The sequence below is a fragment of the Oncorhynchus masou genome, chromosome 24 (assembly GCF_036934945.1).
Source record: "Oncorhynchus masou masou isolate Uvic2021 chromosome 24, UVic_Omas_1.1, whole genome shotgun sequence".
NCBI classification, from domain to species: domain Eukaryota; kingdom Metazoa; phylum Chordata; class Actinopteri; order Salmoniformes; family Salmonidae; genus Oncorhynchus; species Oncorhynchus masou.
In genome coordinates, this window is record NC_088235.1 from 114,162,050 (window position 1) to 114,178,994 (window position 16,945).

At 43.7% G+C, this 16,945-nt stretch overlaps 1 protein-coding gene across 1 annotated transcript in view; it reads left to right on the forward strand.

Annotated features, from left to right (window-relative positions):
* The window catches only part of LOC135513304 (histone deacetylase complex subunit SAP130-like), a 50,156-nt gene extending 36,841 nt beyond the window's left edge, over positions 1-13,315 (forward strand). Inside the window, exons 17-22 of the mRNA XM_064936198.1 lie at positions 189-574; positions 3,810-4,064; positions 4,208-4,333; positions 5,914-6,014; positions 7,521-7,634; positions 10,884-13,315. Of these exons, the coding sequence (XP_064792270.1) occupies positions 189-574; positions 3,810-4,064; positions 4,208-4,333; positions 5,914-6,014; positions 7,521-7,634; positions 10,884-11,042 (1,141 nt within the window). The 3' untranslated portion in view covers positions 11,043-13,315. The remainder of the gene's footprint in view (positions 1-188; positions 575-3,809; positions 4,065-4,207; positions 4,334-5,913; positions 6,015-7,520; positions 7,635-10,883) is intronic.
* The last annotated feature ends 3,630 nt before the right edge of the window (positions 13,316-16,945 follow it).

Below are 16,945 nucleotides of genomic sequence, written 5' to 3' on the forward strand. Positions count from 1 at the left end.
TCTCTCTCTCTCTCTCTCTCTCTCTCTCTCTCTCTGTGACTCTAACATCTCTCTTTGTCAGAGTGAATCTAACATAACTCTCTCTCTCTCTGAGTGACTCTAACATCTCTCTGTCAGAGTCTAACATACCTGTCTCTCTCTCGCTGTCTGAGTGAGTCTTAATTAACAAGCCTCTCTCTCCCTGTCAGAGTGAAGCCTAAAGCAGAGGGTCACATGACCCTGGTGGCTCCTCCAGTCCTAGTCATGGCTGCAGTGGAGTCTCTACCCTCCCAGGGAGGAGTGGAGCAGCAGGCGGTCTCCTCCCCAGCCCAGCAGCACCTATCCCAGGCTATCCCCTCCAACCTGCTGGCCCCCCGTGGTCCTCCACCCCCCTCCCAGCCCAGCTCCAATACCCACCTCTCTGCCCTGTCGGCTGCCATGGCCGTGACACCCCCTGGCCCCGCCTCCATGGCCAATACTGTCGCCTCCCCCACCCAGCCCGCAGCCAGTAGCACGGCAGCATGCAGCGGAGGTTCCGCCCACACAGAGGTCAAAATCAAGCAGGAGGCGGAGTCAATGGAGATGTATCAACCAGGTACGTTTCCATCTCAATTCGTCTTTCCGTGATACCTCACGTCTTTTCTCCTTGCCTTGCACTATAGTTACTAAGACAGGCTTCACTATAGTTACTAAGGAAGGCTGTTCTAAGTTACTATAGTTACTAAGACAGGCTGCACTATAGTTACTGTAGCTACTAAGGCAGGCTGCACTATAGCTACTAAGGCAGGCTGTACTATAGTTACTAAGGCAGGCTGCACTATAGTTACTAAGGCAGGCTGCACTATAGTTACTAAGGCAGGCTGTACTATAGTTACTATAGTTACTAAGGCAGGCTGTACTATAGTTACTAAGGCAGGCTGCACTATAGTTACTAAGGCAGGCTGTACTATAGTTACTATAGTTACTAAGGCAGGCTGCACTATAGTTACTAAGGCAGGCTGCACTATAGTTACTAAGGCAGGCTGCACTATACTTACTAAGGCAGGCTGCACTATAGTTACTAAGGCAGGCTGTACTATAGTTACTAAGGCAGGCTGTACTATAGTTACTAAGGCAGGCTGTACTATAGTTACTAAGGCAGGCTGTACTATAGTTACTAAGGCAGGCTGTACTATAGTTACTAAGGCAGGCTGCACTATAGTTACTAAGGCAGGCTGCACTATAGTTACTAAGGCAGGCTGCACTATAGTTACTAAGGCAGGCTGCACTATAGTTACTAAGGCAGGCTGCACTATAGTTACTAAGGCAGGCTGCACTATAGTTACTAAGGCAGGCTGCACTATAGTTACTAAGACAGGCTGTACTATAGTTACTAAGACAGGCTGTACTATAGTTACTATAGTTACTAAGGCAGGCTGTACTATAGTTACTAAGACAGGCTGTACTATAGTTACTATAGTTACTAAGGCAGGCTGTACTATAGTTACTAAGACAGGCTGTACTATAGTTACTATAGTTACTAAGACAGGTTGTACTATAGTTACTAAGGCAGGCTGTACTATAGTTACTAAGTCAGGTTGTACTATAGTTACTATAGTTACTAAGACAGGCTGTACTATAGTTACTAAGACAGGATGTACTATAGTTACTATAGTTACTAAGGCAGTTTGTACTATAGTTACTAAGGCAGACTGTACTATAGTTACTAAGACAGGCTTTACTATAGTTACTAAGGCAGGCTGTACTATAGTTACTATAGTTACTAAGACAAGCTGTACTATAGTTACTATAGTTACTAAGACAGGCTTTACGATAGTTACTAAGGCAGGCTGTACTATAGTTACTATAGTTAGTAAGACAGGCTGTACTATAGTTACTATAGTTACTAAGACAGGCTGCACTATAGTTACTAAGGCAGGCTGCACTATAGTTGCTTAGGCAGGCTGCACTATAGTTGCTTAGGCAGGCTGCACTATAGTTGCTAAGGCAAGCTGCACTATAGTTGCTAAGGCAGGCTATACTATAGTTACTAAGGCAGGCTGGACTATAGTTACTAAGGCAGGCTGCACTATAGTTACTAAGGCAGGCTGCACTATAGTTACTAAGGCAGGCTGTACTATAGTTACGAAGTGAAGACAGGCTGCACTATAGTTACTAAGGCAGGCTGTACTATAGTTACTAAGGCAGGCTGCACTATAGTTACTAAGGCAGGCTGTACTATAGTTACTAAGGCAGGCTGTACTATAGTTACTAAGGCAGGCTGTACTATAGTTACTAAGGCAGGCTGTACGTCTGTGTTAACCCAGATTATCAAGCTGAAATAACAATAGCCTATACTTGATACGGCTATAATATCACTTTATAAAAGGCTAATATAACTGATATCTTGAGTATTATGGACAAGAGAAAGAGCTAAGGCAAGCTGCACTATAGTTGCTAAGGCAGGCTATACTATAGTTACTAAGGCAGGCTGGACTATAGGCTGGACTATAGTTACTAAGGCAGGCTGCACTATAGTTACTAAGGCAGGCTGCACTATAGTTACTAAGGCAGGCTGCACTATAGTTACTAAGGCAGACTGTACTATAGTTACTAAGGCAGGCTGTACTATAGTTACTAAGGCAGGCTGTACTATAGTTACGAAGTGAAGACAGGCTGCACTATAGTTACTAAGGCAGGCTGTACTATAGTTACTAAGGCAGACTGTACTATAGTTACTAAGGCAGGCTGTACTATAGTTACTAAGGCAGGCTGTACTATAGTTACTAAGGCAGGCTGTACTATAGTTACTAAGGCAGGCTGTACTGTAGTTACTAAGGTAGGCTGTACTATAGTTACTAAGGCAGGCTGTACTATAGTTACTAAGGCAGGCTGCACTATAGCTACTAAGGCAGGCTGCACTATAGCTACTAAGGCAGGCTGCACTATAGCTACTAAGGCAGGCTGCACTATAGCTACTAAGGCAGGTTGTACTATAGTTACTATAGTTACTAAGGCAGGCTGCACTATAGTTTCTAAGGCAGGTTGTACTATAGTTACTATAGTTACTAAGACAGGCTTCACTATAGTTACTAAGGCAGGCTGCACTATAGTTACTAAGGCAGGCTGTACTATAGTTACTAAGGCAGGCTGTACTATAGTTACTAAGGCAGGCTGTACTATAGTTACTAAGGCAGGCTGTACTATAGTTACTAAGGCAGGCTGTACTATAGTTACTAAGGCAGGCTGTACTATAGTTACTAAGGCAGGCTGTACTATAGTTACTAAGGCAGGCTGTACTATAGTTACTAAGGCAGGCTGTACTATAGTTACTAAGGCAGGCTGTACGTCTGTGTTAACCCAGATTATCAAGCTGAAATAACAATAGCCTATACTTGATACGGCTATAATATCACTTTATAAAAGGCTAATATAACTGATATCTTGAGTATTATGGACAAGAGAAAGAGCCCTACCAATGGGAAAATGATTCTGCAGCATTGACAAAAAAAAATATCTAGGCCTAATACTATTTTGAACATTTATTTAATGAAATTGTTTTTGGCTTTTGTAACAATTTTAAATAAGAATGACATTATGTACCAAATTATACTGCATATTGCATTCTTTCCCCCTCTCTAAGAAAACAAAAATACACAATGCTATCATATATCAATGACTGGACGATGTGTCATTCTAGACATCGCCAAAGCTTACTGTGAGGATTCCAGGAAAGATTAATTGTGAAAGCTCCCCAGTCCCATCTATCTTTCTTAATCAAGGAAATAAAACTGGTTGGACATGCCTGTACTGTGATTTACATGTCTGTCCGTCCCCTCTCCTCTCCTCAGTGCCCCAGCCCTCGACGAACTCAGGCCTCATCACCCAGCCCCGCCAGGCCGGATCCCTTCACGGGACCCCCTCCTCAGGGGACCTGGTTCCTGGTGCCTCCCCCAGGAAGAAGCCCCGCAAGCAGCAGCACGTCATTTCCACAGAAGAGACTGAAATGCTGGAGACCAACAGTACAGATGAGGACAGGGCTATGGGTCACAGGCCCCTGGGCAGCAGGGCTAAGAGGAGAGAGTCCCCTCCCAGAGAGTATGTGGGTGGGTGGATACCACTAAACCATGCACAGTTGCACTCACCACGGTGGGGTCAATTCCATTTCAGTTCAGTCAAATCAGGAAGTCAAGGGAAATTCCAAGTTGTATCAATTCTGATACTAGTGCTTTGCTGTGATCTGTCTCAGATGAGGAAGGGGTGCGTTACGTCCCTGTCAGGCCACGCCCACCTGTCACTCTGCTGCGTCACTATAGGAACCCCTGGAAGGCAGCCTATCACCACTTCCAGAGGTACAGCGACATCCGGATCAAAGGTCAGTATTGGTCCAATCAGAACGCTGGACAAAAAAACTTGTGCTCTTTTTAAAAAATTAAGTAATTTCTCAGAACGTCCTTTTTTCTACATTCTATGAAGAGGTTCTCACTAGCAGACATAGTGTATTTTATTAAATATGTTCTGGAATGCATATAAGGTGTTATAAGCATGTGTGAGCCTTTATAATGTGTTATTATGAGGCTTCTAATGTTATGTCGCTCTAAGTATGTTACTATTAAGTTATTTTACGTGCTGATTTAGAACTCTGGTTGTCTATGTCAGAGGATAAGTTGTTTATAAGCATGTATAAGCTTTTAGGTCCTGCTTTAAATGACGTTCAGCTTATAAAGGCTTCATAATGCCTTCATAAGCAATACATAAATGTGTTACAAAGCATCCATAACCGTACGTCATGCTTTATAAAGGGTTCATAAATGTGGCATAACTGCGTGATGCGATCACCAATGTCAAATGTGACGTAACCCACTATGTCAAGTGTGATATAATTGTGTGCTTTATAAAGGGTGACGTGTTGTGCTGAAGGACGGCACACTCTTTAACGTAAAGTGATGTTAGTCACATTACAGCTCTTCTCGTTCCCAGACACTTCCACCCAAGTGTGATAGGTCTTTAACTGTCTATACCACACGGTGCTGGACCCAGTCAGGTCTTTAACTATCTCTACCACATGGTGCTGGACCCAGTCAGGTCTTTAACTATCTCTACCACATGGTGCTGGACCCAGTAAGGTCTTTAACTATCTCTACCACACGGTGCTGGACCCAGTCAGGTCTTTAACTATCTCTACCACATGGTGCTGGACCCAGTAAGGTCTTTAACTCTCTCTACCACACGGTGCTGGACCCAGTCAGGTCTTTAACTATCTCTACCACATGGTGCTGGACCCAGTCAAGTCTTTAACTACAGTGCCTTGCGAAAGTATTCGGCCCCCTTGAACTTTGCGACCTTTTGCCACATTTCAGGCTTCAAACATAAAGATATAAAACTGTATTTTTTTTGTGAAGAATCAACAACAAGTGGGACACAATCATGAAGTGGAACGACATTTATTGGATATTTCAACCTTTTTTTAACAAATCAAAAACTGAAAAATTGGGCGTGCAAAATTATTCAGCCCCTTTACTTTCAGTGCAGCAAACTCTCTCCAGAAGTTCAGTGAGGATCTCTGAATGATCCAATGTTGACCTAAATGACTAATGATGATAAATACAATCCACCTGTGTGTAATCAAGTCTCCGTATAAATGCACCTGCACTGTGATAGTCTCAGAGGTCCGTTAAAAGCACAGAGAGTGTCATGAAGAACAAGGAACACACCAGGCAGGTCCGAGATAATGTTGTGAAGAAGTTTAAAGCCGGATTTGGATACATAACAAGGTTACGTCGCATTTTGACATGGGTGGTTATGCCACGTTTATAAACCATGACGTACGGTTACAGGTAATGTATTTATGTCGTATTTACGAAGCCTTCGTAAGCTGCACGTCATTTAAAAAACAAAATAAAAAGAACGGGGTCAGCCGTCATAATGTCTTCTGTTACGTTTCTGTTCCTACAGAGGAGGAGGAGTCGTTACAGGAAGTGGCCAATCAGAGAGGAGTAGCACGGCGAGCTCAGGGATGGAAGATGCACTTGTGTGTTGCTCAGCTCAGGCAGCTGGTGAGTGTCGTTGGCGATACAGCTCTCAGTTCTAATTTGCAGCCACCAGAGGACATTTAGTGACGTTTTAATTAGTGAAAAAAAATCATGAAATGTGTATTTCTTATTTTGGAGCTTGTGTTATGCAGTACTTATGTCAATGTTCCTTTTAATGTCTTGTTGAAACCCTTAAGTCTTGTCCTGACCCCTGACCTCTAACCCTGTTCTGACCCCTAGTCGAACCTGGAGCATGATGTACACTGAACAAAAAAATATAAAACGCAACATGCAACAATTTCAAAGATTTTAGTGAGTTACAGTTTATATGAGAAAATATATATTTTTTAATAAATTAATCTGGTCCTCATCTATGGATTTCACGTGACTGGGAATACAGATATGCATCTCTGCCTCAGGATCTTGTCACAGTGTATCATGGGGCGGCAGGTAGCCTAGTGGTTAGAGCGATGGGCCAATAACTGAAAGGTTGCAAGCTCAAATCCCCGAGCTGACAAGGTAAATATCTGTCGTTCTGCCCCTGAACAAGTCAGTTAACCCACTGTTCCTAGTCCGTCATTGAAAATAAGAATTTGTTCTTAACTGACTTGCCTAGTTAAATATATGTTAAATAAAAAATTATTCTGTACATTTAAATTGCCGTTGATAAAATGCAATTGTATTCGTTTATCCATACCATAACCCCACCATGGGGCACTCTGTTCACAACGCTGACATCAGCAAACCGCTCGCCCACACAACACCATACACGTGGTCTGCGGTTGTGAGGTTGGTTGGACCTTCTGCCAAATTCTCTAAAACGACGTTGTAGGCAGTTCATGGTAGAGAAATGAACATTAAAATCTCTGGCAACATCTTTTGTCGGACATTTCTGCGGTCAGCATGCCAATTGCACGCTCCCTCAAAACTTGAGACATCTGTAGCATTGTGTTGTGTGACAAAACTGCACATTTTAAAGTGGCCTTTTATTGTTCCCAGCACAAGGTGCACCTGTGTAATGATCATGCTGTTTAATCAGCTTCTTGATATGGAATGTCAGGTGGATGGATTATCTTGACAAAGGAGAAATGTTCACTAACAGGGATGTATACAAATGTGTGCACAACATTTTAGAGAGATGAGCTTTTTGTACGGAACATTTCTGGGATTTTTTTTTCCCGGCTCATGAAACATGGGACCAACACTTTACATGTTGCGTTTATATTTTTGTTCAGTGTGTGTGTGTGTGTGTGTGTGTGTGTGTGTATATATATATATATATATATATATAGTGGGTAGAACCAAGTATTTGATACACTGCCGATTTTGCAGGTTTTCCTACTTACAAAGCATGTAGAGGTCTGTAATTTTTATCATAGGTACACTTCAACTGTGAGACACGGAATCTAAAACAATAATCCAGAAAATCACATTGAATGATTTATAAGTAATTAATTTACATGTGTGTGTATATATAGGAGACTGACATCCCTCCAGGCTGATCTCTGACCTCTAACCTCTGACCCCTAGTCAAACCTGGAGCATGATGTGTATAGCAGACTGACTTCCCTTCAGGAGGGGCTAATCCCTAAGAAGAGGGCCGGGGTCGACGACGAGCTGCACCGCATTAACGAACTCATACAGGTCTGTGGGGACAGTAACAGTACATGTACAACATTTAATTTATTTTTAATTTAAACTTTATTTGGTCAAGTCAGTTAAGAACAACTTCTTATTTACAATGACGGCCTAGGAACAGAAGGCAAAGGGCGTCTTGCGTGGACGGGGGCTGGAATTAAAAAATAAAAATGAAGGTCAAAACACATCGCGACAAGAGAGACCTACATACAGAGAGACCTAAGACAACAACATGGCAAGGCAGCAACACATGGCAACACAGCATGGTAGCAACACAGCATGGTAGCAACACAGCATGGTAGCAACACAGCATGGTAGCAGCACAACATGGTGCAAACATTGGGCCCAGACAACAGCACAAAGGGCAAGAAGGTAGAGACAACAATACATCACGCAAAGCAGCCACAACTGTCAGTAAGAGTGTCCGTGAATGAGTCTTTGAATGAAGAGGTGGAGATAAAACTGTCCAGTTTGAGTGATTGTTGCAGATTGTTCCAGTCACTAGCTGCAGCGAACTGAAAAGAGGAGCGACCCAGGGATGTGTGTGCTTTGGGGACCTTTAACAGAATGTGACTGGCAGAACTGGTGTTGTATATGGAGGATGAGGGCTGCACTAGATATCTCAGATAGGGGGAAGGGAGGCCTAAGAGGGTTTTATAAATTAACATCAACCAGTGGGTCTCGTGACGGGTATACAGAGATGACCAGTTTACAGAGGAGTATAGAGTGCAGTGATGTGTCCTATAAGGAGCATTGGTGGCAAATCTGATGGCCGAATGAGAGCACCCTTACCTGCCGATCTATAAATGACTTCTCTGTAATCTAGCATGGGTAGGATGGTCATCTGAATCAGGAAGGACAGTGCACCGTTTAGCCATACTCCCAAGTACTTGTACGAGGTGACTACCTCAAGCTCAAACACCCTCAGAGGTAGTAATCACACCTGTGGGAAGAGGGGCATTCTTCTTACCAAACCACATCTTTGTTTTGGAGGTGTTCAGAACAAGGTTAAGGGCAGAGAAAGCTTGTACAGAGTTTAAATCCGGGAAAGGGCCAGCCGAGTATAAGACTGTATGCATATAAATGGATGAGAGAGCTTCCTACTGCCTGAGCTATGTTGTTGATGTAAATTGAGGAGAGTGTGGGACTTAGGATCGAGCCTTGGGGTACTCCCTTGGTGACAGGCAGTGGCTGAGACAGCAGATGTTCTGACTTTATACACTGCACTCTTTGAGAGAGGTAGTTAGCAAACCTGGCCAAAGACCCCTCAGAGACACCAATACTCCTTAGCTGGTCCACAAGAATGGAATCAAAAGCTTTGGCCAAGTCAATAACAATAGCAGCATCAAGGGCAATGGTGACCAGATTGCATACCAGAGAGAATACTATAGAGAAAACTAGTTGATTATTGACAAGTTTTTCCATCACTTTTGATAAACAAAGAAAAAATAGAAATTGGCCTATAACAGTTAGGATCAGCTTGATTTTCCCTTTTAACCTCTCTGGGGTCGGCGGGACGCTTGTGTCCCACATGGCCAATAGCCAGGGAAAATGCAGAGCGCCAAATTCAAATACATTTCTATAAAAATCTACCTTTCATTAAATCACACATGTAAGATACCAAATTAATGCTACACTCGTTGTGAATCCAGCCAACATGTCAGATTTCAAAAAAGCTTTTCGGCGAAAGCATAAGATGTTATCAGGCGTGACAAAAAAACGCAGAAATAAAATATAATTAATGCCTTACCTTTGACAAGCTTCTTTCTTGTCCATTTATTTGGCCGCTTCCAACTTACGCAACATCGCTACAAAATATCTCAAACGTTCTGGGAGCATCTGGGATAGCATCTGGGATAGCATCTGGGATAGCATCTGGGATAGCAGCTGGGATAGCAGCTGGGATAGCATCTGGGATAGCATCTGGGATAGCATCTGGGATAGCAGCTGGGATAGCATCTGGGATAGCATCTGGGATAGCATCTGGGATAGCAGCTGGGATAGCAGCTGGGATAGCATCTGGGATAGCATCTGGGATAGCATCTGGGATAGCCACATTAGAAGGGGTGGGAGATGAGGAAATGGCAAGGAGGCGTGGCTGAGTCAAATAGGAATACTGACTTAATGAAGTGGTGATTTAAAGAGCTCAGCCATGTGCTTCTTGTCAGTAACAACCACATCATCAACTATAAGGGACATGGGCAGCTGTGAGGAGGAGGGTTTATTCTCCAGGTCTTTAACTGTTTTCCACAACTTCTTGAGATGAGACCCACAGAGAGAGCAAGTAACTAACTTTGGCCTTCTGGATAGCCTGGGTGAACTTATTTCTCATTTGCCTAAACGAGAACCAGTCAGCCTGAGTATGCGTGTCCCGAGCCTTTCGCCAAATGCAATTCTTGAGGTGGAAAAATTCTCATTTTCTTTATGGGGGTGTGTTTGTTAACAATCAAAATAAAAGGTCCAAGCGTTTTCGACAGGGGGGGGGATCAAGCTTATTCTATACCAATTTACAGAGGCCAGGTCATGAAGGACTTAGCCTCTGATACTTATCTGGATTATATGTGAGGATAACAACAAGGGGGTTTAGCCTTTTCTGGGTGTTGGGAGTCATACCTTGTGGGATTGGTGATAATCTGGGAAAGATTTAGGGAGTCCCATTGCTTTAGGACTTGGTCAGGCGGTTTAAACATGTCCCAGTTTAGGTCTCCTAGCAGGACAAATTCAGACTTAGTGTAAGGGGCCAGGAGAAAGCTTAGGGCAGGTAGGGGACAGGCCGGTGTTGATGGAGGACGATAACACCCAGCCACAGTCAACAAAGAGCTATTTGAAAGTTTAATGCTTAAAACCAGCAAATCAAATTGTTTGGGGACCGACTTGGTGGAGACAACCGAGCACTGAAGGTGATCCTTGGTAAAAATTTGCCACACCACCACCTTTGGAAGATCTGTCTTGCCGAAAAAGGTTATAACCAGAAAGGTTAACATCAGCGTTCAAAACACTCTTTCTTAACCACATCATCATTATAGGTTAACTCATACAGGTACGTGGATTGATTGGTTAAGCGATTGTTCGTTTGGTTGAGCTCTTGATGACATTTTATTGTCCTTCAAGAGGAAATCCTTTTGACGGCTCACAAGTTACACGAAAGTCACACGTTTATTTAGTCACAGTTTGTTTTTATACTCTAGTGTGATACTTGTGATACTTCTACAGTGTTGTCATGTAGGTCTAACTGAATGTTGGTTCTGTGTGCAGGGTAACATACAGCGTTGTAAGCTAGTGATGGACCAGGTTACAGAGGCCCGGGACACTATGATGAAGGTTCTGGACCACAAAGACAAGGTCCTGAAGCTGCTCAACCAGAACGGAGCTGTCAAAAAGTCTAACAGACTGAAACGTAAGGATCGGGCCTAGCCTGGACTTCCTGTTCAGTCACCAACGTCAAGGATCTGTTCGTTACAGCATGCAATGTGTTTTAAAACCTTTTTTACAACGGAAGAAGAAAATGTAAACGTTTCTCAGTGGATAAGTCAAGGGGGTAGTCCCTCCCTGTTTTGTGTTTTTTTTTTTTTTTTGCTGCTTACGTGCCTAATGAACACGACCCACCTCTGCCCTGCCCGAACGGTAGGACAGGGTGGAAGAGCTGCTGGGAGCTAGAGGTGGAACTGTTGGTACTATGACAGCTACTCTCTTATCTCTGTCTGAGCACTGAAGCTGGGTGGACAACATAACTAGAACCCTCCTGTTGCTTCAGTCAGAGCTCACTGTCTGGAGGGAATCCCTCTAGGAATATGTTCTCACTGAAGAAGACTCAACACTCTATCTTCCAAATGGCACCCTATTCCCTATATAGTGCACTACTATTGACTAGAGCCCTATGGAACCCTATATAGTGCACTACTATTGACTAGAGCCCTATGGAACCCTATACCCTACGTAGTGCACCACTTTTGACTAGAGCCCTATGGAACCCTATACGCTACGTAGTGCACCACTTTTGACTAGAGCCCTATGGAACCCTATACCCTTTACAGCGCACTACTTTAGACCAGAGCACTATAAAACCCTATACCCTACGTAGTGCACTACTTTTGACGAGAGCCCTATGGGACTCTATTCCCTATATAGTGCACTACTTTGACTAGAGCCTTATGGAACCCTATACCCTACATAGTGCACTACTTTTGACGAGAGCCCTTTGTGTCCTGAACAAAAGTAGTGCACTACGTAGGGAATAGGATGCCATTTGGAAGACAACAACACTGCCTGAAGGCCCCTTCTTTTTTTGTTTTACTTTCTTACAGAGCTCAGGTCTATCGGTTTTCCTACTTTAGAGTTTATTTTGGTATCATTCATTTCAAGTTACTTCTTGTCAACAAAAAAAAAAAAGCAAGAGGTTGAACGGAACCTTAAGCACTTACAAACTACAAACATGTTGTACGAATTGGTAGCATCATCAGGTATCATTCATTTCAAGTTACTTCTTGTCAACAAAAAAAAAAAAAGCAAGAGGTTGAACGGAACCTTAAGCACTTACAAACTACAAACATGTTGTACGAATTGGTAGCATCATCATGTGAAGGGGGAAAACCGCGTCTGTAACACATCGTATGTAGTGGGTGACTTTGTTCAACAATGTCTCGCCTTTGGTGCGTTACTTTCACAACGACTGGCAGAAATCACATCTTTATGACTCATCTTTATTTATTTAGAACTTCCTGTTCTGTTTCCATTTTCACCATTTATCTTGTCTTACCTGTGTGATAAACAATGTGGTGCCAAATGCCCATTTTTTTGTTTCAATATTTTTTATATTTCTTATATTGGAAGATGGGGCACCCCCAACAGACCTAATTGTACTGTATGTGCAGAACTTTAATGATGATTAAAATATTGGCGGAGTGTTTATTATTTTCAGATATTTATTTGTTAATTAATGAGACAGTCTGTATAATAGAGAGTTTTACATGCAGAGATGTTTTGAAATGGCTGACGAGCATAGTGGGTAATGTATTGAAATGGCTGACTAGCATAGTGGGTAATGTATTGAAATGGCTGACTAGCATAGTGGGTAATGTATTGAAATGGCTGACTAGCATAGTGGGTAATGTATTGAAATGGCTGACACGCATAGTGGGTAATGTATTGAAATGGCTGACTAGCATAGTGGGTAATGTATTGAAATGGCTGACTAGCATAGTGGGTAATGTATTGAAATGGCTGACTAGCATAGTAGGTAATGCATTGAAATGGCTGACCAGCATAGTGGGTAATGTATTGAAATGGCTGACTAGCATAGTGGGTAATGTATTGAAATGGCTGACTAGCATAGTGTGTAATGTATTGAAATGGCTGACTAGCATAGTGGGTAATGTTTCATGGTGTGATTAATGACCGTACATTATGCGTTTGGTTTTAGAAGGAAGTGTTGTGCTTGTCGTGTAACTACAATGCCAGAAACTGATTTCTGTTCAAATTATAAGAAGTTGAATATGAAAGTGTTTTACTTTTTAGTTTTTTTTTTCCATTGTCTTTTTTGTTGTTGTTGTTTCTAATTTTGGGGTTTTGTACTTCATAAAAACACGTTGTGCTTCTTTTTTCAGATGTTATGATCAGACACTGGGCCTGAAAATTCAAGCTATTGTACATGGGTTCTCTGTTATTCTAGTAAAACTACTTCAAGGAAACGGTATTCTCAGTCATTTTGTTTTATGTGTACTGTGCAGACACTAGTTTTGTTCCATGGATGTTCCCATTGTTGTGGAGTTGACTATATCAGGGGTTCTGAAATGCTTTGGGACCCCCTCATAATCAGAACACAACTCAAGTGAGATAAAAAAAATATATATATATTTAAAAAATAGCCTACTATTACTTTTCCTACGTCTGCAGTTCATGGCTGGACCCGGGGAAAACATTTGAAAAAGCGAGATTCTTGGCATCATATATATACAATTTTGCCATTTTTAAGTTACATTTCTGCAATTCTACACATTTTGCCATGAGGCAGAGAGAACTTTGCAGTTGTAAAGGCCCCGTGCAGTCAAAAACAGGATGTTCCTGTGTTTTATATATATATATATATTTCCACACTATGAGATTGGAATAATACTGTAAAATGGTGAAAATTATGATAATGCCTTTTAGTGTAAGAACCGTTTCTATCAGCCTGTTTTGGTGGGATGGAGTTTTGACCTGCCTGGTGACATCACCAAGTGGTAAATTAACTAATTGACCAATAAGAAAGAGTTCCAAACCTCTCTGCCAATAACAACTAGTTTTCAGTTTCCCCCTCCCCACTCAGACCACTCCCAGACAGTCCGAGCAATGTTCTTGATTGAGAAATTGCTCTTTATCGAGAAGCTATTTTTGTTTACCAGTTTCATTGAAACCAATCAACAGTAAGGTGATTGTTTTTTATTTAACCAGGCAAGTCAGTTAAGAACAAACTCTTAATTTACAATGATGGCCTACCCAGGGGCCAAACCCTAACCCAGACGACGCTGGGCCAATTCTGCGCCATCCAATGGGACTCCCATTCAAGGACAGTTGTCATTCAGCCTGGAATCGAACCAGGGTCTGTCTCGGACTGAGATGGAGTGCCTTAGACCACTGCGCCACTCCGGAGCCCATTGTTACCCAGAAATCATTTACTGAAATAAAAATGGCTGCTTTGTTGTTGTTTTGTTTTTGAAGCTTACAGTGCATTTATGTTTAAAGAAATTGTACTGGTATCCTCAAGAGTAGAACTCACTTATGTCATCATGAAGTGCTTTGAGAGGCTAGTTAATGGTCATATCACCTCTACCTTACCTGACTCCCTAGACCCACTTCATTTTGCTTACCACCCCAATAGATCCAGCCCCCTCCTGTACTCCCTGTTCACCCTCGACTGCGTGGCCACGCACAGCTCCAACTCAATCACCAAGTTTGCAGCCGACACTACAGTGGTAGGCTTGATTACCAACAACGACGAGACGGCCTACAGAGAGGAGGTGAGGGCCCTCGGAGTGTGGTGCCAGGAAAATAACCTCTCACTCAATGTCGACAAAACAAAGCTTTCCTGAATAACTGGGCCTGCTGGGACTGGAGAGGAGGCAGAGTGATGGTTAATCTTTCCTGAATAACTGGGCCTGCTGGGACTGGAGAGGAGGCAGAGTGATGGTTAATCTTTCCTGAATAACTGGGCCAGCTGGGACTGGAGAGGTGGCAGAGTGATGGTTAATCTTTCCTGAATAACTGGGCCAGCTGGGACTGGAGAGGAGGCAGAGTGATGGTTAATCTTTCCTGAATAACTGGGCCTGCTGGGACTGGAGAGGAGGCAGAGTGATGGTTAATCTTTCCTGAATATCTGGGTCCAGCTCCTGGGACTGGAGAGGAGGCAGAGTGATGGTTAATCTTTCCTGAATAACTGGGCCAGCTGGGACTGGAGAGGAGGCAGAGTGATGGTTAATCTTTCCTGAATAACTGGGCCAGCTGGGACTGGAGAGGAGGCAGAGTGATGGTTAATATTTCCTGAATAACTGGGCCTGCTGGGACTGGAGAGGAGGCAAAGTGATGGTTAATCTTTCCTGAATAACTGGGCCAGTTGGGACTGGAGAGGAGGCAGAGTGATGGTTAATCTTTCCTGAATAACTGGGCCAGCTGGGACTGGAGAGGAGGCAGAGTGATGGTTAATATTTCCTGAATAACTGGGCCAGCTGGGACTGGAGAGGAGGCAGAGTGATGGTTAATCTTTCCTGAATAACTGGGCCTGCTGGGACTGGAGAGGAGGCAGAGTGATGGTTAATCTTTCCTGAATAACTGGGCCAGCTGGGACTGGAGAGGAGGCAGAGTGATGGTTAATCTTTCCTGAATAACTGGGCCTGCTGGGACTGGAGAGGAGGCAGAGTGATGGTTAATCTTTCCTGAATATCTGGGCCTGCTGGGACTGGAGAGGAGGCAGAGTGATGGTTAATCTTTCCTGAATATCTGGGTCCAGCTCCTGGGACTGGAGAGGAGGCAGAGTGATGGTTAATCTTTCCTGAATAACTGGGCCAGCTGGGACTGGAGAGGAGGCAGAGTGATGGTTAATATTTCCTGAATAACTGGGCCTGCTGGGACTGGAGAGGAGGCAGAGTGATGGTTAATCTTTCCTGAATAACTGGGCCAGCTGGGACTGGAGAGGAGGCAGAGTGATGGTTAATATTTCCTGAATAACTGGGCCAGCTGGGACTGGAGAGGAGGCAGAGTGATGGTTAATCTTTCCTGAATATCTGGGCCTGCTGGGACTGGAGAGGAGGCAGAGTGATGGTTAATCTTTCCTGAATATCTGGGTCCAGCTCCTGGGACTGGAGAGGAGGCAGAGTGATGGTTAATCTTTCCTGAATAACTGGGCCAGCTGGGACTGGAGAGGAGGCAGAGTGATGGTTAATCTTTCCTGAATAACTGGGCCTGCTGGGACTGGAGAGGAGGCAGAGTGATGGTTAATCTTTCCTGAATAACTGGGCCAGCTGGGACTGGAGAGGAGGCAGAGTGATGGTTAATCTTTCCTGAATAACTGGGCCAGCTGGGACTGGAGAGGAGGCAGAGTGATGGTTAATCTTTCCTGAATAACTGGGCCAGCTGGGACTGGAGAGGAGGCAGAGTGATGGTTAATCTTTCCTGAATAACTAGGCCAGCTGGGACTGGAGAGGAGGCAGAGTGATGGTTAATCTTTCCTGAATAACTGGGCCAGCTGGGACTGGAGAGGAGGCAGAGTGATGGTTAATCTTTCCTGAATAACTGGGCCAGCTGGGACTGGAGAGGAGGCAGAGTGATGGTTAATCTTTCCTGAATAACTGGGCCAGCTGGGACTGGAGAGGAGGCAGAGTGATGGTTAATCTTTCCTGAATAACTGGGCCAGCTGGGACTGGAGAGGTGGCAGAGTGATGGTTAATCTTTCCTGAATAACTGGGCCAGCTGGGACTGGAGAGGAGGCAGAGTGATGGTTAATCTTTCCTGAATAACTGGGCCAGCTGGGACTGGAGAGGAGGCAGAGTGATGGTTAATCTTTCCTGAATAACTTGGCCTGCTGGGACTGGAGAGGAGGCAGAGTGATGGTTAATCTTTCCTGAATAACTGGGCCTGCTGGGACTGGAGAGGAGGCAGAGTGATGGTTAATCTTTCCTGAATAACTGGGCCAGCTGGGACTGGAGAGGAGGCAGAGTGATGGTTAATCTTTCCTGAATAACTGGGCCTGCTGGGACTGGAGAGGAGGCAGAGTGATGGTTAATATTTCCTGAATAACTGGGCCAGCTGGGACTGGAGAGGAGGCAGAGTAATGGTTAATCTTTCCT